The 19,805-nt window shown below is 41.3% G+C and overlaps 1 protein-coding gene across 1 annotated transcript in view; it reads right to left on the bottom strand.

The window, feature by feature from the left end:
• Nucleotides 1–19,805, bottom strand: part of dapk1 (death-associated protein kinase 1) — a 60,106-nt gene that overhangs the window by 27,837 nt on the left and 12,464 nt on the right. The window contains exons 2-3 of the mRNA XM_061072308.1: nucleotides 5,308–5,529; nucleotides 1,282–1,420 (exon numbers count right to left, since the gene is read on the bottom strand). Coding sequence (XP_060928291.1) covers nucleotides 1,282–1,420; nucleotides 5,308–5,529 — 361 coding nt within the window. The remainder of the gene's footprint in view (nucleotides 1–1,281; nucleotides 1,421–5,307; nucleotides 5,530–19,805) is intronic.

The raw sequence follows: 19,805 nt of genomic DNA, 5'->3' as shown, positions 1-19,805 counted from the left end.
ATTATTGTAACAACGCTACAGTAGAGATATTAACGTTTTTAATGGTTTTCCACTTAAATAACCGCAGACCAAAAATAACTTTGGTCCTTCAGATACAAAGACCATATGAGACGACTTCTGAGGAGTCAGACATCATTAGTCTGCGCTGCCCAACATATCGAGCTGTGGAGCATATTAAATACACTGAGTGGCAATATTACTGTCTCTGTAGAATTTATCAGACTCTGAAACCCATTTTAAAAACAGAAAAGAATTCTCCAGGCGTTTTAAAATGGTCAGAAAAAACATCTGGGCTGCTGTTATTTCTGACCCTTAATGTCCAGTGACACGAGGTCAAATCTGCTTCAAATCCACGGAATAATCCTGGAGCTCTAACTTTTTGAGGTTTTTTTCTCTCAATGGTGTCAAACACAATGAAAAATGTTGTAGAATAAAAGTGAAAAAACACAAAACACTCCCAACTCCGCTGACAGACAGAGAACAACAGAGAACAACAGTAAATATGATCCATAGTGAAGCATCAGAAGTTGGTCAAAGCTCTGACGTTGATCAGAAGTGGCTCGCTGGGCACACGGGTTATTTTCTAAAGACCTTGAAGTTAAATGTCCTGAGCTGCGATGGACGATTTGTGAAGACTGTCCTGTGAGTGGAGGAGTCAGTCCGGCCTGAAGACGCCACATATACAGCTGTAAGTGGACAACTGGTCGATGCTATTGATTGTGATTTAAGAAAAAACCTCACAACAAGGTTTCAAAGATAACTCAATGAAGTGTAATGGACTGGAACCATGTGAACTATGTGTTCTGCAGCGAGAACACAATAACCTTGACTCTTTTTCCCTCAGGAGTTTAAAAAACAAACAAATATTTCCAAAAAATTAGTCAGTCATCAGCCTCAAGTGCACCAGCTCAAAAAACAGATATAGAACAAAAGCAAAGGTAAAAAACTGATGCCCAACTTATTAAAATCAGTCCAAATGAACCTTAACAAGACAATCATCTGTGTTTACATTTGCTGATATGAAAACTTTTATTTGATGCACTAAGCAGTGCAGACAGGATGTGCATTTCTGTGTTTATTTTATGATAAAACCTGTTTGCTTTCCCAGTTCAAGCTCTATACTTGCTGAGGATTAGTGTGCGGTACAGGCCCAGGATCAGCTCATGTTTAGCATTCACGTTGGTCTTTTGAAATGCAGAAATTGACATTATCCTGTCCTCCTGCTGAGCACATGACCGACTGAGGGAATCAGACATCAGACAGTGGGGTCGGCTGCTGTACCTTAAGGTCAAAGTGGGCGATTTGCTTGGAGTGCAGGTAGAGGACTCCTTCCAGGATCTGCTTGAGGAACTGAGTGGCTTCCTCCTCGCTCAGCGACTCCTTCTCTGCGAGAAAGTCAAACAGCTCACCGCCCGCCACGCTGGACGAGAGAGAGGGAGAGAGAGGGGGGGGGGGAGGGAGTATTAAAGTGTGAGATCTCTCAGATCAGAGCCAGCTACAAATCCCAGCTTAACAGAGCTGATCTGATGTAATCTAATCATCCTGGTGCATTAGAGCCCGACCAATTTACACATCCAGAGCACATTTTAACCAGCGCCGTTCACAAGAGAGAACTTTAGACTCTGTCTCAACAAAGAAAACCCGCTCTTAGGAACAGTTGGGGAAAGGAGAAGTATGTTTTATTAGAATATTGTTTTATGAGTTTTTGCACCAACAGACCTCAGACCTGGAAAGAATGACAAACCAGGTGAAGATAAATGTGAATAATAAGAAGAAGTAAATAACATAAAACAAGAAGGACACTCAGTAGAGCCCATAACTCTACCAAGGCCCAAAGTCCTCATAAATTAAATCATGCTAAATTTCACACACTCAGAAATATCAGTCCTCTAAATGTGTTGTTTTCATCAAGATCCACTTTTATCTGGGAAATTGGTAAAAAATCTCTCTTGGCTCATTTCACAACCACCCACCAAGTTTCTTGGAAATCTCTCCAGTAATTTTTGCAGACTCAAACAGAGCAAAGGCAAAAATATTGACAACACAACACACAAAACAAAAGGACAACACAAAAATAGTGAAATACTTTGATAAATACCTTTTAAAATATTTACCAAGACAAGTTTTGGGTTGCAACTACTTATTATTTTATATCATGCAAACCCAAACATACTAAGTTTATTATCATGTTTAAAACAAAGAACAAAATAATCACATTTAAGAAGCTGGAAACGAGAAAATATTCAGTATTTTTGTTGAGAAAATGAGATAAATGATTATTAGATAATCAAACTAGCTGCAAATTAAATTCAATTAATTAATCTCCATGCTTCAATTCAAAAACTGATCCAACACGTTATCATAAAAGAGAAAGGCTTGTGATGTCATTGGTATCTTGTCATATCAGAATATAACTTGCTTGAGTCTTTTAATGTCAGCATCAATGCTCACTAATCACTACGACCCTTTATCTGCCCAAACTTTTAAAGAGCTCGGGTTCACATCGGAGCCGGAGATCTTTCAATACAACGACAGTGTGATCCAGCTCTTGTTGAACAATTACTGTGGTGATAGGAGGAAACAGTGTGAGGATAAGAGGAGAGAGAGAGAGCAGATGATTTATCATGGTCACAGCGCGATAACGTGAGTGACTGCCTGCAGCGAGGGAGAGGGGGGGGGGAGCAGAGGACGAGCACAGAAAACTGTAATTACAGAAATGATTATCCAGACTGAGCGTACACTTGAGTGAACATCCACAAATACAAACACGTTTGTCTTACAATATACATTATGTTCACAATACGAGTCGCATCCAGGTTAATTATTACTTTTATAACAGCAATTATATTCTGTATGTTACAATTTAGGCCTATTCACACATTATCATCATTTAACTGTCTCATATTTTCACCTCCACCAAGGAGACTGTTTTCGCCCCTGTGTTTGTTTGTCAGTAGGAATCAAACAAAGACTCTGGAATGGATTTGGATGAAACTTGCTGGGAAGATGATCCATGGGCCAAGAATCAATCCATTACATTTAGGAGCAGATCCAGACAAAGGGGAAGATCCAGGAGTCCAGGAACATTGCGAAAGGGTGTTTTTTGACATTTTCTGAAATTTCCCAGGGATCAATTCAAGGATATTGACGGGGAACATAATAGTAATCATGCAGGGTGAAGGATTTCTTCTAGCTGCTGGATGATAATAAACCAGGCCACAAACCTGAAACTACAAACAAAGTGTAGGCTGAGATAATGTGAATTTCATGTTGCTGTATAATAAATTACCACCAGTTATTGCCTTTCTATCTTCTCCTGCACAAACACACACACACACACACATACAGACACACACTACTCCGCCCTTCAGGGAGGAAAACACCAGACCAGCTGCACAGCTGAGTCGTCCCCCCCCCCCTCCCACAACACTCCCTCCCTATATCAGAGATGTCTATTTCATCATCTGCTTCAGCCGGTTAACAGGGCGTAAACACACATGCACAAGACTGGAAGGAAAGTTTCTGCCCAAACATGTCGCGTCTGCGTCTTTTCTCACAGTTCGGTCTGTGCTTGAGGTCAAAGGGCAGCTGTTGTCACGCTTGTATTTACCCAGAGTGCAGCAGGGGGGAGGAGAGGGAGTGGAGGACAAAAGGCCACAACATGAAATATCTTTACCAGCCACATGTAAGTTGTTGTTTTAAGGAGCTCAGAGCTGAACTGACCAAACCCTGCGCTTCTGCTTCAGCCTATAGGACCAACAGATCCAGGCCTCATCTACACTACTGCAGACATCGTCTCAAATTTATATTTTCCATAAAAGACTTCAAACACTTAGACAAGCACGACAGGCCAATAAGTGGTGATAAAATCTACATTGATAGTCCATGAAATACCAGAGGAGAACATTGGAGATCCAAGAGCTAGCAATGATAACCAAACGTACACATAAATATTCAGAAACCATAGTTTTCTGAAGATCTACACGTTGAAAAATCGCAGTTTTAGTGACTTAAAACAACTCTCCTTTGTCTTTATCCTTGAGGATTTTATGTTTGATGTCGTATTGATATTGTAACCTAATTTCCCTCAGATGAGAGAATACAATTTAACATGACTGGAAAACCGTTTTTCAAAATTCAAATAACCTTGTCAAATTGTTCAGATGGTTGTCATAGCAACAAGTGTTCAGGATGGACCCGTTAGAGATGTTTTGCAAAAAGGCCAGTTAGACCAGTGCACTACAGACACTGTGAGATCACTCGTGTTTACATAACAAGTATTCAGCTGGCACGCTTATTCAGAACAAACAAGCATGGAAGCAGAATAAAGAACACTTCAATTACAAGGTCAGCTTACAGCCGGCGGTAATGGCTGCGCAATGTGGAGCAGTGCAGCTGTCTGACAACATTCCTGACAAATGATCACATACGGTAGAATAGAAAGGAAGAAATGATAAACACCAAACCAGTCCGGGCCAACGGTTCAGTGTGTGAATAACAGCGTTCATTTGCAGCTCAGTGGAGTAAAGAGCTGGTAGGTCACTCCGATGAACGTGGAACGTCTGTGAGATGATGACAATTAAGTCCCTGTATTATGTAGACTCTTTGAAATGTGTGAATGGTTTTGACATTGCTCGCACTTCGAGGTTTAAATGACAAAACCAGAACAGGGTTCTAGAGATGCTAAAGTAATGGAACGTTTTTAAATTTGCCTATTTTAATTGAGCCACTCCACATGTCCACTTTAAGTGTTTAATCTTGGAGAAGAATATGAACAGCTGGATAATGTCTCCTGTGGCTCTGAGGGGAATTTTCCCCAGTTTGAAAAGTGTTATCTTGATTTTAAATTATAATGTGTAATCTAAACCAGTAGGGGCTGCGATGATGCTGGAAAGAATTTGGGACATTTTTTTTGACTACTATGTTATTTAATAACCTGATCTTATCGCCACAGCCCTGAAATGTTTTAATCATGTTTCAGAGCTCATCTCAGAATTCCCCTTTAATTGAGAATTACACATTTAAAGAGAATACAATTGTCACTTAAACACTGTTCCCATAAGATGCTACAGAGAGTCTTTAATTTATATTGTTTGTCTTTCATACTTTCAAGAGCACAATATTTAGAAAATGCTGCGTTAACCGCTGTCTCGCTACACAAGCAGATAATATAACTGATGTTTTAAGCTGACACCTTCATGGAATACATCATAATAATTGCCCTTCTAATTGTGGAGCGGAAATAAAAATCTAAATTCTTCGTCTGTGTTGAGAACAGAGGGAGGAGGAGAAGAGAGAACCACTCACAGCTCCAGGATGAGGATGACCTCCGCCTTGTTCTCGAAGACCTCGTGCAGCGTGATGATGTTCGGGTGCTGGATCTCCTTCAGGATGGTCACCTCCCGCTCGATGTCCTCCCTCGTCACCCCCCGTCGACTTGATTTGCTGCGCCGCTTCTTGATGAATTTGCCGGCGAAATCCACGCCCGTGTTCCTGTGCCGACATCGTCTGACCACAGCAAACTGGCCACTAGAGAGAGGAGAAGACAGAGATTGACAATTTAAACATCTAGATTATCTACCAAAGTATTTAACAATTCCTTTAGCATTTCAACGCCAAAACTGAATTTTTAAGTACAATTATGAACAAATAAGACGATCAACAGGACTCAATGATCTCATTTGTATAAAGTAACATCATTTAAATCAATCTCAACAGTAACGACTCTTTAAGAAAAGCTTCAGCGATACATTCAAAATAAAGTCTTGTTGCTGAATCAGTTTAAAAACAGACATCTGAGCCAAAGACGTGGGTGGGATTATACAGCATAAAAACTACTGATCAGAAACAGCTTTAGTTAGTAAGTGTCTGATGAATCATGATCATCAAATTCACCATAAAGTGTTGTGAGCTTGTGTTGCATTTTTGCGTGACAGAAATTGTGTCATTGTCACAGGAGCTGTTGTGTGGAAATTCCACCGTCATGTTGACGTGCAGCATTGTTGCTGCTATCCGACCGGATAACACTGACTCAACTGTCACTCTACCAAAACAACGCCAGTATAATCCACTCGGGGAAGCGAGGACACTTGGCTGAGGGCTGTTGATGCCTTGGCCAGTTCCACCTCCTCATGGCCGTGGAATTCACCGAGCACTCAGTGTACCACACAACCGGAGAGAACGAGGGGGTAGGGGGCGAGCGAAAGAAGAGCGAGAGCAACATTCTGTCTCATTTTGTAATTTCACAGCCAGATTTTCACGCAGGTTCTCAGCAGAGAGGAGGAAGCTATCTGGCCCGGGGGAAAAAAGAGGCCATGCTATTGAGTCATGTCCTCAGTCCTATGGTTTTCCCGGAAGCAGTTTAGAAATTCATCTGTATGTCTCCCACGCTAATCCTCTCTACAATGTGTGTCACAATGTTTGATGAGTAAACGTAGGATCCAGACTATAAGGCTGCCGGCTGTAGTGGAGCTTCAAAGGGAAACTCCCTCAGGAAGTATCAGTGACCCTGTTGTGACCCGTAACTGCAGCGACTCACACGGGCTGATCAGTGGCGTCTGAGGTCATCTCAACGCTCACCAGGGAAAACCACATTTCAACTTTGTTTTAAAAAAAAACAAGAATCTGCCTCTAAGCTAACTTTTTATATTTAGGAAGTTAACAAAGCCGTTAAAGAAACAGCTAAAACACGGTTGCACGGTTAGGGCTGTTTCATTAACGGGACAGATGGCAATTTTATTTATACAGCACATTTCATTAAAAAGCAACTTAATGTTTAACAACCCTGGAAATGAGCTGGTGCCGAAAGTGCAGTCGATTGTTGCAGGTTTAATTTGCAGCAAAATGAATTAGCCCCACTCTCAGTTACAGGATTTAAAATGGACGGATGCAACACAGGCAACGTGACTTCAGACTCTGCAGTCGCTTCATCTGTGGGTCACCGGTTCCACTTATATCAGTTTACCAAAGTGAAATTACGAAAAGGCACGGTGCAAATCTCCTTCACGTCCATGTCTGAATGCGTCGGTCACAGTGAAGCCAACTGAATTAAATTATGTTTGATGTGAAACCTGAGCCTGTGGGTTTTATACTGAGCGAGGTGAAACTCGTAGCGTTGTCTCCCTCGTTTGTCTTTCAGCAGTGAAAACAACTCTTACTCACCAATACGCCAGGGAATAATATTAACTTACTTAAGTTATTAATGATTTAACGGCATTTTGTTTTATGGCTATTTCCGCTCCTTAAGCATTGAGAATACATCAGGAAGTGTCCAGAAAATTCACAGCAAATTAGTGGGAGTGTTATTATATATATTTTTCTGACACGCGACATATGTGAAACTGGAAGAACTACTTTTATCTCAGGATTCAAAATAGGAGCCATGTGTAGAAGACGCAGACGAAATAGTTAACTTGAAAAGAGATAAAAGAGTTTATACATCAGCCTCCTGATGCTCTACAACGTGTTCTTTGTAAAGACCAACTTACTGTCTGGAGTTCATGTCATTGTTTTCATCCACTTTGAAAGATTAGCGTGGATAGTGGGCTGAAAGTTGAATAAATGATTTCCAAATTTACTCCCATTTGTGTGGACCGTTTGATAATGCCAATGACAAACTGTTGTTTATCCTAAAGTAAATAATGTTTTCTGGCAGTTGCTAAGTGTTTCCTGACAAGCTGAACTACAGCCTGGGGAACGATGTCTCTATGAGGATGTGACTTGTCCTGCAGCTGAGCCCGAGACACAAAGCAGACAATGTGAAGAGGAAAAGAGAGCAGGGCTTTATCATGCTAATCACACTTACACCCCCCCACTCCACACACATCTCACACACAGATCAGTCGGGGCTACGGCATGTAGACAGAAGGGACAAACATCAGGATATGATCAGTTTCTTCCAGAGACATTGACAGTACGAAGTGGTTACACACAGATTCAGGCCAACACAATCTGTATTCAAATGACTGAACACCTGTTACACATACGCCTCGAGGGGTGAAGCCACAATGAGCCGACGACAGATCTGTGGATGCTGTCAAACCTCAAATGATGATCACTGTACCACAAAGGTGCAGATGTAAAGGTCACGTTTAGACATTCAAGGCGACAGGAATGTGTATAACTAACTATTTCTTCTAATCTATACGTTCAAATAATGCTTTCTCCTTATTTTTCCCTTTTGGAAGAACAGACATAATTTCAGTGCACACAACAAACTGCATGTTTAAAACCTAAACTTTAAAACCACTGAAACTGGAAATGTAGACACCACAAGTACGTCCTTTTACTTATTCCTGGGCTGTCAAACTTTTCCGCTGCTGAAACTTCATGCAGAGGAAAAGAAGAGTATTCTGTGAAGCCGTGGGATTTGGTGTGAAAACACTCTTCTTCTCTGAGAAAGAGAAAACAGGAAAACACACCCGATTTCCTGTTCTTGACGGAACACCATCTGTGCAGATTTGGAGACATCCTGTGCCACCCGTACTTGTCAAGTTGATGCAGCACTGTCGAATCTTTACAGAGGTTTTATTTATTTATTTATCCAGTGATCTGCTCTCGTCATTCAAAACTTACATGTACCATGATGTGTTACAATAAAGCACATTTAAGGTCGGAGATATTTCCTTATAACTCCTCGTACACACCGCGGCTGCTTCATGTGTCCTGCATCCATTTTTTGCGTCAGTTTTGCAATTCCTCACAAATTAATGCTACGTGTCTGCAATATGCAGAACGCACATGATCACTAGGGGCTGTGTAAAGTCGGGAGTGACTAGGACTCAACTTTCTCAAACACAGAGAAATATACATCTGGGATTTCAGAATGTAAACTGAGCAAGAAAATGTTCTGCCTCATCACGGTCGTCCTGATGACGAGGCCGAGCAGCGTCCTCACCCTGGGTCTCACTCTCAGCATCGACTTTCTGCTGTAGCTGCTGCTCGTGCTGCTATTAAATATGTGATTTATCTTCCTCTATGTTGCAGCATCAGCTTGAAGTGTTTTCTTTTTCAAATTGCTTGTGAAGTTGACACTTTTCACAACGTGTATTGCAAGCGAAGCCACAGCAGGTATGCAGGTGTGTGGGCTGGTGAATGGGGTGTGGGTCTGAATTCTATGTTATGGCCTTTAGTGTGTAACACACAGCAGCTGTGTGAGCAGTTGCACTCATGATGCATCTGATTGTGTGTTTAAACAGCAAGAATATCTCCTTCCCAACGTGTCAAGTGGAGCAATCTGTGTCAAAGACCTGCAGTAACAGTGACTCTGGAGGATTGCTCCATGAGAGAAGTTGATCTCCTCGTGGGTTAGGTCACACAAGCAGAGGGCAGATCCAGCCTCTGCAAATCTCTGTGTTTACAAGTGTAACCACAGTAATTATGTTACAGTTAAAAACCAGGGGGCGTGGTGGGGAGGCTTCAAACTAATAAATGGAGGTGAAGAAATCCAAGTCGTGTTGTTGTTTCCCCTCAGCAACCACCGAGAATCTGTCCAGGAGCAAGGCCCAGTCGGCTATAAGGATTTATATCCATGAACATTTCTGAGATGTAAAACTGTGCGAGGCAGAGGAGCAAAAAGATTCACAGACAAAAAGTCAGATGGGGCTGAAAGAGGACTTTCTGGAGTAACAAGGATTTGAGGTTTCATAACAGCACTAATGTTCAGAGCAAGTAAACAGACGAGAGAGAGTCAAATACAGCTATGATGACGTGGTAATTAAAGCAAGAGATGTTGAATACTGAAATATAGGCCAAACGACAAATTAAGGTCGTCAAAATGTGCAGCTCCGCAAGTTCATGTAATTACAGCTGCAGAAAATTAGTTCATGAAAGCTGCGTAGTAGTAAAGAAGCAGTAGTCTACAAATGTAGTAGAGAGAGAGAGAGATCATAAGCTTATGGTGAAGAATATCTTAAAAACATGGAAATGTTTCTAATCACTATTATCATATTTCAGGATGTAAATGAAAATAGTTAGAAGGTGCATGAGGGAAAATTTGCTGCTGGCTTGTATCTCAAACTCCACATTTCTGTGATTTCTAAAGCTGCATGCACATAAACAGAGGTGAAAGTAAGCCTACCCTCTGTTAACAACACCAGCTGTACACAAACACACACAAACACACACAAACAAGGGGAAAATTGAAACGGTTCAACTGAGTCGTCTTCCCTAAGTGAGGTAGTGGAGGGAAAAGTACAACCCAGTGCAGGCTTGTAAATCGAAACAGCCTTTCCCTGGCTTCTCTTTCTAAAATCTAACTAAGAGTGAAGTAAACAGGATTTTATGTGGTGGATTCTCCCTGTTTGACGAAGCCCTTATGTTTACCTACTAGCGGAGGCTGGATGGGAATCCCCTCTCATCCTCCAGGGATGTACAGGGAGAGCACCAACTTGCACGGATGATGCTCAATAAGCGCAGAGATGGGGCAGAAATAATGTGCATGCAGACAAGAAAAAAACATTCCTGGGAATCACTGACAAAAAGCAGGAGTGAGGCTGTTTTTCAAGAGCAGCGCTGCCTCTCAAGCCTGTGCAGCGCAAAACCCCAGATAGTCTGCAGGATCAAATTGCTCGGCTCCCTTTGTTGTGCTTGAAACACAGACAAGGCTTCCCACTTTTGGCCTACTTGTTTCTCAACTGGAGGGGAGGGGATGGTGGTAAAAGAGGCAGGTTGCAAAAGGAGAGGAGAGGTTTGTTTGCGTCTGTCAGAGCTGCCTGGGTGTGGGACAGAGCCTTGCATTACTTAACACCGCTGGCGGGAGACTGCATGTGTGGAAAGATACTGCGGCGGTTAATTAATGCAATATTTTGCAGTAATTCTCTGTCCAAACAAAAACACATAACACATATTATCTAATCAGCATGTGTGAGATCCGGTGTAAACAGGAAGCAAATTGTTCGCCCTGTGGTCGGTTGCTTAGTTACAGAAAATACTACAAAAGAGAAACAGCAATGATGAAAAGTAAGAGCAGGGATTTCTTTACTTGGACAGACTATGAGGTGGAATTGTTCCAGAGGTAAAATTGTTATCTATGTGAACTTTATCATACGTTAACGTTTCGCCCTCATCGCTGGTAGTCGAGTCGTGACGGATAAGAACCAATCAGGAAGCAAAAGTGACTGCATGATCTTCTCCAGCTGTACTAAATGATGTTGATTTTATGTTGACTATAGTGGAAGCGTTCACAGGCTTTCATTATACAGATCTAATGCTTGAAACACCTCTTTACGCTGCAGAAACTAAAAAAATGACCTTACTACAACTCCGTTCATACAAATGGCAGCTGTTAAATGAACTTAATGTGATGTGGAGTCCAATAATCTATTAGTGAAGCAATACTGCAAAGTATTGTACATGAAAATGAACCCACCCAAGTTAAATTCTTTAATGATTATTATTATGAGTTAAATCAAAGATAATCTAGGAATGTCACTATCTATTGATGGTTTGGGTAAAAAGCTCTTGTCCTGTTGCTGCCCTGAAATCACACATGACCCAGAAAGTTTCTGAGCAGGAAAAGCACGACAAACAATGAACAGAACAGCTTTAAATAACAGAGATGTGATGTAACAGAGTCTCGTGTCCACTCAGTAAGAAGACTGACTACGGACACTGGCGAGCTGTCAAATCAGCCGCGCCTCGCCTGGACGTTTGATGGGAGTTAGAGGCTGCATGGCGCTCACACGGGGAGTCTGGCCTTGTCAAGATCAGACCGCGCTGGAATGAACAATGTTCGGCGGTAATGAGCAACACGGCGGCGGCCTTGTAAACAAAGATAAGTCAAGTGTGCGTGGGCATGGTGGAGAATACACTGGATGGTAACAAGCACACAATGAATCCCAATAAATCACAACACCGAGTTGCCAAAATAAAAGTGAAGTGGATGAATCAGTCTGGACAGAACAAGGAGCTGTGGATGATTTCTACATTAACGCCAGTATATTTCTCCCCTGTTTGATCTGTTAGGATGTTTAACACTGTAAACGGCCGGATGTTAAACAGCCACACCCAGAAGCAGCTTCTTCACACTAAGAAATTATATTTCACTGTAAAAACAATGAGTTGTGTCAAACTGTGATGCAGTGGTTTTATAGTTTCTAACAAGTTTGTGCCGGTAGCCCAGATACATCGTCCGAATATGAAATCAGGAAGTAACCCAAATAGCTGAGAGTTACAGCTGTTATCTGTCAGAGGAAATAAAAATGTGAGGGAATGAGAGGGGAAGAGGAATCGACTCGCTGCGGTAACTCAGTCAGCTGACTAAAGGCTGCTGGGACACAGAGCTACAGACGGCCAACCAAACAAACATGCTGGTGAGCAGCCAACCAGTCAGATGGCTATGGGAGGATGGTATCTTATAAATACTGTCGTGCAAACGGGGAGAAGAGGCATCTTTTCATGCTGCACATTAACTAAAAGCCTTAAAGTTGAAGTAGCGACATATCTAGATATGAATCGACAACTACTGGAATAAAAGATTTAGCTCAGATCACAGAACCCTGAAATTAGCTGCTGAAGATTGTGGAACATTAGGAAACTAAAGCACCAGATGTTTCCCTCAGGAGTTGGAAACCAACAGCAGAGGAGGTGCATGAACGCAAATGAACTTTCTCCACCGGGTAAAGAAGTGCAACGAAGTTAATTCATCGCTAAGATCAAGTCTTGTGATATAAAGTTTCTTGTTGAGGTGAAGCACGGCTTGTTATTAACACTCTAAGCAGTTTTCTAAGTGAAACCATTTGATCACACGTAAAGTGTGAACCACGTGAAACCTTTATTTAAATGTTACATAAAATCTTTTTTGGGGGTTTGAAGTAGACGGGGAAAAGGAACATTTCTTCTGTGAGAGTGAGGTGATAACCAGCTTGTCTGAAGTCGTCAGGGTGTCTGACACAGCTCGGGCTGACAGCAGCTGAAGATGACACACACACAGGTACTTTAGACACACACACACACACACACACACACACACACACACACACACACACACACACACACACACACACACACACACACACACACACACACACACACACACACACACACACACACACACACACACACACACACACACACACACACACACACACACACACACACACACACACACACACACACACACACACACACACACACACACACACACACACACACACACCTGTCTAGAAAACCTGTATTTTCTCTGCTTGAGAGCTGATTTTAACACATGCTCAGTTTGACTTCAGGATCTCAGAGGCAAGGACCATTCTCTGTGATTTCCTTTTGCATATATTCCTGATACTGATCTCAGTATTCTCCTTCCAGTCCAGACAGTGCAGAACAAATCCTCCTGCTAAGCTCATGTTTGTCTGGACAGTATTATAAGTAAATCATTTACTGCAGAATAATCTAATATGTGAGTTATTCTCAGGGGCTGGAAAAGGAAACTCACCCTTCTAATCTTCGGCCTCAATCCCACCATAATCCATCCATATAATACAGCCTCTTAAATACAGCGGTTGTGGGGGAATAATGCATCTTTGAAAACCACGCCCCCAGACACTTAGTTGTCCCCCCCCCCAATAAATAACGATAAAAGCCGTACATGCAACAGAGCGTCTGAACATGGTAAACGGTGTGTGATACACCATTTCTCTGAGATAATGCTATAAAACACACTTTTCCTTTCAGTAGCTTCTCCGACTGTTACAGAAGCTGCCGAGCCTCAGCCCTCACATCAGGTATTTATTTTTTCAAACCAGTAAAACAACCCTGCGAGCAGCTACATCGCAGCAGCTGTTGTTTAATCGATTAGAGCTGAGTCATTGCTGGATTCAAGAATAACACACTGACAACAAACGTAGTACAGAGTCATTTACAGCTGAAAAGCAAACCTGCCCAAAAGTTCCACATTTTACTTCTCCTCTGCGTCACATCAGCAACTTGGAAAACACGATAAAAAACTCACTCAACTTAGTTCACACAATTAGGACAAATATCGAGTTAAGACAACAAGTAATTTTCATGAAAGATATATCTGCTGATGAGAAAAAGCTGGTGTGTTCAACATTATTTGATTAAATATCAGTGTGGCTAAAATACCTGATCTCAAGGACATCTGACAGATATGTGTGTCTGTGAATTCATGCGATCAATACAGACGCATTACTTGCTAAATTACTTTTCAATCCCTGTCTTACCTTGGGTTTTCTTCTTTTTTTAAGAGGGAAATACAACCAACTCGAGAATTTAGGAGATTTATTTAATTTAATTATTCTAAGTTTTCATCAAGCCACTTTCTTTATTATTATAAAATGAAACAAGCAATAAATTCACATAATTCTTGAGCTGGAAACAAAAATGTTTTGTATTTTTGCTTAGTAAATGACTCAATCAACTGGAAAATCACACCAAACCAAATAAGCATTGTCTTGATCACCATTTCCTATTGACTGGTTGCCGACAGATGATTATTTGTCACAACACAGAATCGTAATGAACTGAGTTTTTCCTATAACAACATAAAACAGCTGATAGGTCGCAGTATTCTTTGTGAAAGTCTCACATATAAGATATGGATTAAAATAAAAACACAAGATAACAATGAAACTCCTACAGCCTTTTCACCATCTTCATCTTGATGTAACTTTCAAGGAAAAGCAGCACTGGCTGTCACTGTAGTGGTTCAGTACTACACTGTGTATCATCTCTGTTCCACTGCTGAGAGCCAGCTATTGATTGGCTCGCTGTACTACGGCTGTGAAATAAGAGAAGGTGCTGAGAAGCTGAAAAGCGTTAAGTACAATAGCAGGCAGGCTCACAGAGCTATAGCTCAGCACACACACGCACAAACACACAACACACACGGCTTCTCTGTCCAATCCGATACGGATGCACATGGAAACAATGGGTGTGATCTCACCTACAGTTTGGTCCATTGAACAACAGAAGAAGTTTGCTTTGCTGTGTTTTTGTTTATTTGGGGAAAGCCGCCCAGTTACAAACATAATTAAAGTATTGGCGAGGTGATGTACACCCTGCAAGTATGTTATAAACAGCACTATAGTGTTTACCATTAATTACCTTGACTGTGCAGCAGTAGGCGTAAGTGCAACCGACATAATTCCATAATGATACATACACTTCTTTACACATTATGAAATATGTCATAGTGTTTGTCCAACTCTCTGTTGCTCTCTCTCTATTAGATACACACATTGACCGGTCTGTCACAGTCAGACTGGCCATTGCCAGCACAGACAGAAGTCTTGCCCATGTTGGTGGTCCATTAAAACCTCCATGAAGTTTATACTGTTCTCCATAGGCAGGCAGAATTCAGCATAAATACTACTTTCACTATGCAAGTACAGGCAACAAGCATACGGTTCTCTGCAGGCAGCAGCTCAACATTGGCCCTGCTGTGTAAGAGTGTACTGTGTGTGTGTGTAGCCCTCCCCCCCATGACTGATCAGCAAGTTTGGTTAAAATGTGTTCATGCATTGTTGAGATAATGTGTGTACAAACACACACAAACACAAACACACACAAACACAGGGATGAAAACACACAGGGTAACAGGCTGAGAAATAAGAAAATAGAAAGTCAAGACACAAGGGTAAAATCAGAAACGAAACAGAATCTTGATTTTATAAATTGCTGCTCAATTGTTTCTCTGCACAAATGGTATGTTTGCAGTGTGGTTATCTCGTGATAATCCCAGTAAATACCTAATCTACGCTGCTGCCACACATCTCATGGTTTAATCTGGACTATGCTTTCTGGAGATGATATACAGAAAAAGGATTTGCTGTCATTAAACACAGGTTCACATTTCAGGTTGGATTAAGTCGCTATCAGATAAAAGTGAGGTCCTGTAATCTGGCGTGAGTCTCGATGCCCGTCGGCTTTGTGACAAAGCAGCTTTTATGCAGCTTGGTGACTCTGCTGATGGGATCTGGCATCGCCATGTCAGCCAGACACACAGAGAGAGAGGTAAAGAGTGGCAGGGCTGTCCTGGTTCTCTATAAAACTAAATTATAGCACAGCAGACCCATGGTTACCATTTTACAACATTTATCCTGCAGTGGTTAAAGCTGTAATGTCATTATATCACATTATATTTAAAGCTTTGAGTCCCTGGTGAGTAAAATAAACAGGGAGATGTAAAATTAGGACAGTGTAACTTTTCTTTCCACTGTACTCTGCACTGTCTTGCTGCTTCTCTGGACGGAGATAATTTTAGTTTTAAAATGCTGTTTTAAAACACATTAGCGTGAGCGTGTTTGGCCTAAATGGAGTTATAGTGTTTTCACACACCCCACACAATGTGAAAAGCCTGTGTGAGGATGCTCTATATCAACATTTATTATAAACACTATAAGTTTAACAAATAGGGGGACTGATGGTTGGAAAACACTAATGAATGTTTATTCAACTGAATTAATAGTCCTTCTCTTTAATCAGCACTTAGAAACTGAGTCAGATCATGCTGCTTTTCCACATTGCAATTACTTTCTTACCAAGTGTCAAAAATCCTCAGTAAACATTTAATGGAAGCTCTAATAAAAGAAAAAGGGACAATGTGCTGTGCGAAGGTGAGTTTTGTCTGTTGAATTAGAAATTAATATTTTTTAGGATAAAAATCATCTCGGTTGAAAAACTAGACACAAAGTGAGAGTGTGTAAGAGGAAGAAAGCAGTACAATTTTAAAACTTGGCAATGGCTCAACATAAGCGTGCATCATATTCTTCTAGTTGTTCACAGTTGGATCTATTGATTCCCCTTGAAAAAGGTGTTTGAAAATGATTTCAGCAGCCAAAAAACCACAGGCCTATTTCCCCCCAAAAAGCTATTTGGGTGAGGTTTGGTTTCCATCCACATCTCCACATAAAAAGAAGAGAAGGAACAGCCTTTGTTCTTGTGTGAGGCATCACTTAAAATGTGCCTGGTCACTGCAATTACAGTCCTGCTTCTCTAGTTAATTAAATTGTCTTTGGCTCATGTGGGTTGAATGAAGCCCCCGTGCACAGCTCGCCATCCTTTTGCCAAATCCACCACATCGTGGCACAACTCCTTCAGAGCTGGAGGCGATAACGGCTCTGAGCACTTCCACACTTTGCTTTTCACGAATGTTTCTGTGTTTTTGTGCTACAGGAAATGTTAAGTATAGATGACAGAACAAAAAAAAAACAGAAGAGAAACTGCATACTGTTGACCAACTGTAAACGGGCGTACCTCTGTTCAGTGCTGATTCAGGCTGAGTCAAGACAAAATAAAAACAATTATTCAACTCTTGTCTTCTTTCCTTTGTTTATGTGACAGAAAAACATCTAGGTGGACAAACAAGGCAAATCAGCACATCATTTAGATATTCTTCAGCAATCAATTATTCAATTATTCCAGAAATAATCACGATTAAAGGATTCTATTTGTCGTAGTGTAGTGTAGAGCACCAGAATCTTCCTCCGCAGAGGAATCCCTGTAATGGGAGCTTCCCGATATGTGGATTTTCTCCTTTTTGCACATTTAAAACAGAACATATACAAACCTGCTTCATGTGGGTTAGGGTCGTTGATAAGTTAAAGGGCAGTGGAGACACATCACTCCATCACTGCTGTGACTCTACTACGCCAATGGAAAAAAAAGAGTTTCATAGATGTAATGCTCACTTTGTGCCAGCCTCACATATAAGATGTGCAGCTCAACCAGTGACAGAGAAGCCAAAAGAGCATGTGTGTTTGCAGCAGGACAGAACCCTTGACCTCGGAGGGTCTGTGGCGTTCTGCTATCCGATATGATTCGGTGTGAAAACTCCCCGGTGAGGCCAAGCTTTTCATTAGCATGGAGCCAAGTGTGGGAGGACGCCTCGGACTGTTTGCTGCCCACTCAGCTGTAGTGCGGCCCGCAAACGGCACCGGTAGAAAAACATTACGCAACCACCATGCCCATTGTGTACAGCGGAAGGGTAACCACGGCAACAGGACTCGGACACCGACCAGAGGAACCAGCGCTGTTTGGAGGAAGGAAGAGTGTGAGATAGATGGGTGGGCGTAAACAGCGTGAGAGTGTGTTTGTGTAGAGATACAGATTTTGTCAGGATGTCCTGATGGAGTTTTTCTTACCCCAACACCTATTCTATCATTACTATTATTACTAATTATTAAATGAAAGTAGATTATAAGAAATATATAAATGATTATTATTATTGACACTTCTACTTTGACATGGCTAAACTATCTTTATTACGCTTCTGGGACCCCTTAGAAACTATACTTAAAAAATGCTTGTCTGAAATATATTTCAAGACATGAAAAATACATCATGTGGTTTAAGATAGGTCAATGATATGAATTTACAGGTTTTTATACTGTTAAGATATACTTAACATATCTCTGACAGTAAATCATTGTCTAGTATGGTAAAATAATGTGGGTTGATAATGACAGTACAAATATCTGATGAACGTAACTGGGCAGACTTGATCCAGGAAGCTCAGCACCTTAAACCCAGAGGCCACTGGGACATCGTTAGCTCTAACCCGGCTGCAGAGTACAGGCGTAAAGACCTTCTCCACTTGCGGCTGTTTTAAAGTTCAACGTGAACTCAGTCTCGTACAGTCAGACAGTCGCGGCTTAAGAAACTATACGAGCGACAGCACTGACAGACAGATTACTGACAGGGAGCTAAATGAGAGGCAGGCAGTGTTTGCCCTTGTCTCGTAGCCACAGTGAGAAGCCATTCAATGTGTCAGAGGAATGTCATTCACCTCCCCCAGCCCCCAGGTTTTAATGCAGTGGCAACAATGGAAACATTGTGCTTAAAGGTAAAGAGAGGTGAAAGGTTTCTCTTGCCATCCACAGAGCTGTTATGATGTACAGCCTCTGAGATTCCCCAAAGGTTTCTACTGTCAAAGAACAGATGTGACCATGATCCCAGGGATTTGATTTGATGTAATAGACCAGACAGACATCCTCCAACAGAATGAATTAATCAGGTAGAGATAACTGCGACAACCTGATAAAATAACATTAAATGTGAAATACTGGAATTGAAGTCCATCCAAGCTTGTTCTACGGCTTAATGCACATATTCTCTGAATCTGAAAGTTTGAGTCTTTGGTATTGTCTCTGAATTAAACTCTTGGCTGGTGACAAAACTCCCAGTGGACACGAAACGTCAACTAAAATCCATATAAATAAACTTGAGGGACTGATTAGAATCACTTTAGACAGTGTGAGGCACGTGCATCACCGCAGATTTCACACACTGACAAACTGAGGATTGTCACGCTTTCACCTTCTCTCACATCTCGATGACAGTGAGTGCCGGGTAACTTTCCCAATTGGCCTCAGCATTGTTTTAAAATCTTCTCATGGTAACACTTAACTTACCAGAAACAGGAACATAACCGTACTGGTGATTTCCCCAGGAAGCTAGTTAGCAGAGGTAGTTCCTCTTATTTAATTATCAATGTAGTCATTTTACAGAACTGTAATGGAAAATTTTACAGATTATAGTGTGATTATGACTCACATCAACATTATGTATGTGCCATTAAGCAAGTAACGATGTGATCAATTGATGAGGTAGAGAGAAGATATGACTGAAAAGGTCTGGATTCAAATCTCCAGTCAGAACCACAAAGGTTCAATATTCAACTCCCATCCTATTATTATTACACTAAATATATGTATTTAACTAATCATATCAAACACATGGATTCTCAGAATTTTTCAATAACAAGAATGGCACCCTGTAGCGTTCATACCTCCGCAAAGGCCCTACAGTCCCCTTATCAAACCACGTTTAACTTCACAATATCCAGATTT

This window comes from Limanda limanda, chromosome 5, assembly GCF_963576545.1.
Source record: "Limanda limanda chromosome 5, fLimLim1.1, whole genome shotgun sequence".
NCBI classification, from domain to species: domain Eukaryota; kingdom Metazoa; phylum Chordata; class Actinopteri; order Pleuronectiformes; family Pleuronectidae; genus Limanda; species Limanda limanda.
This window is presented reverse-complemented; position numbering and strand designations above follow the sequence as displayed.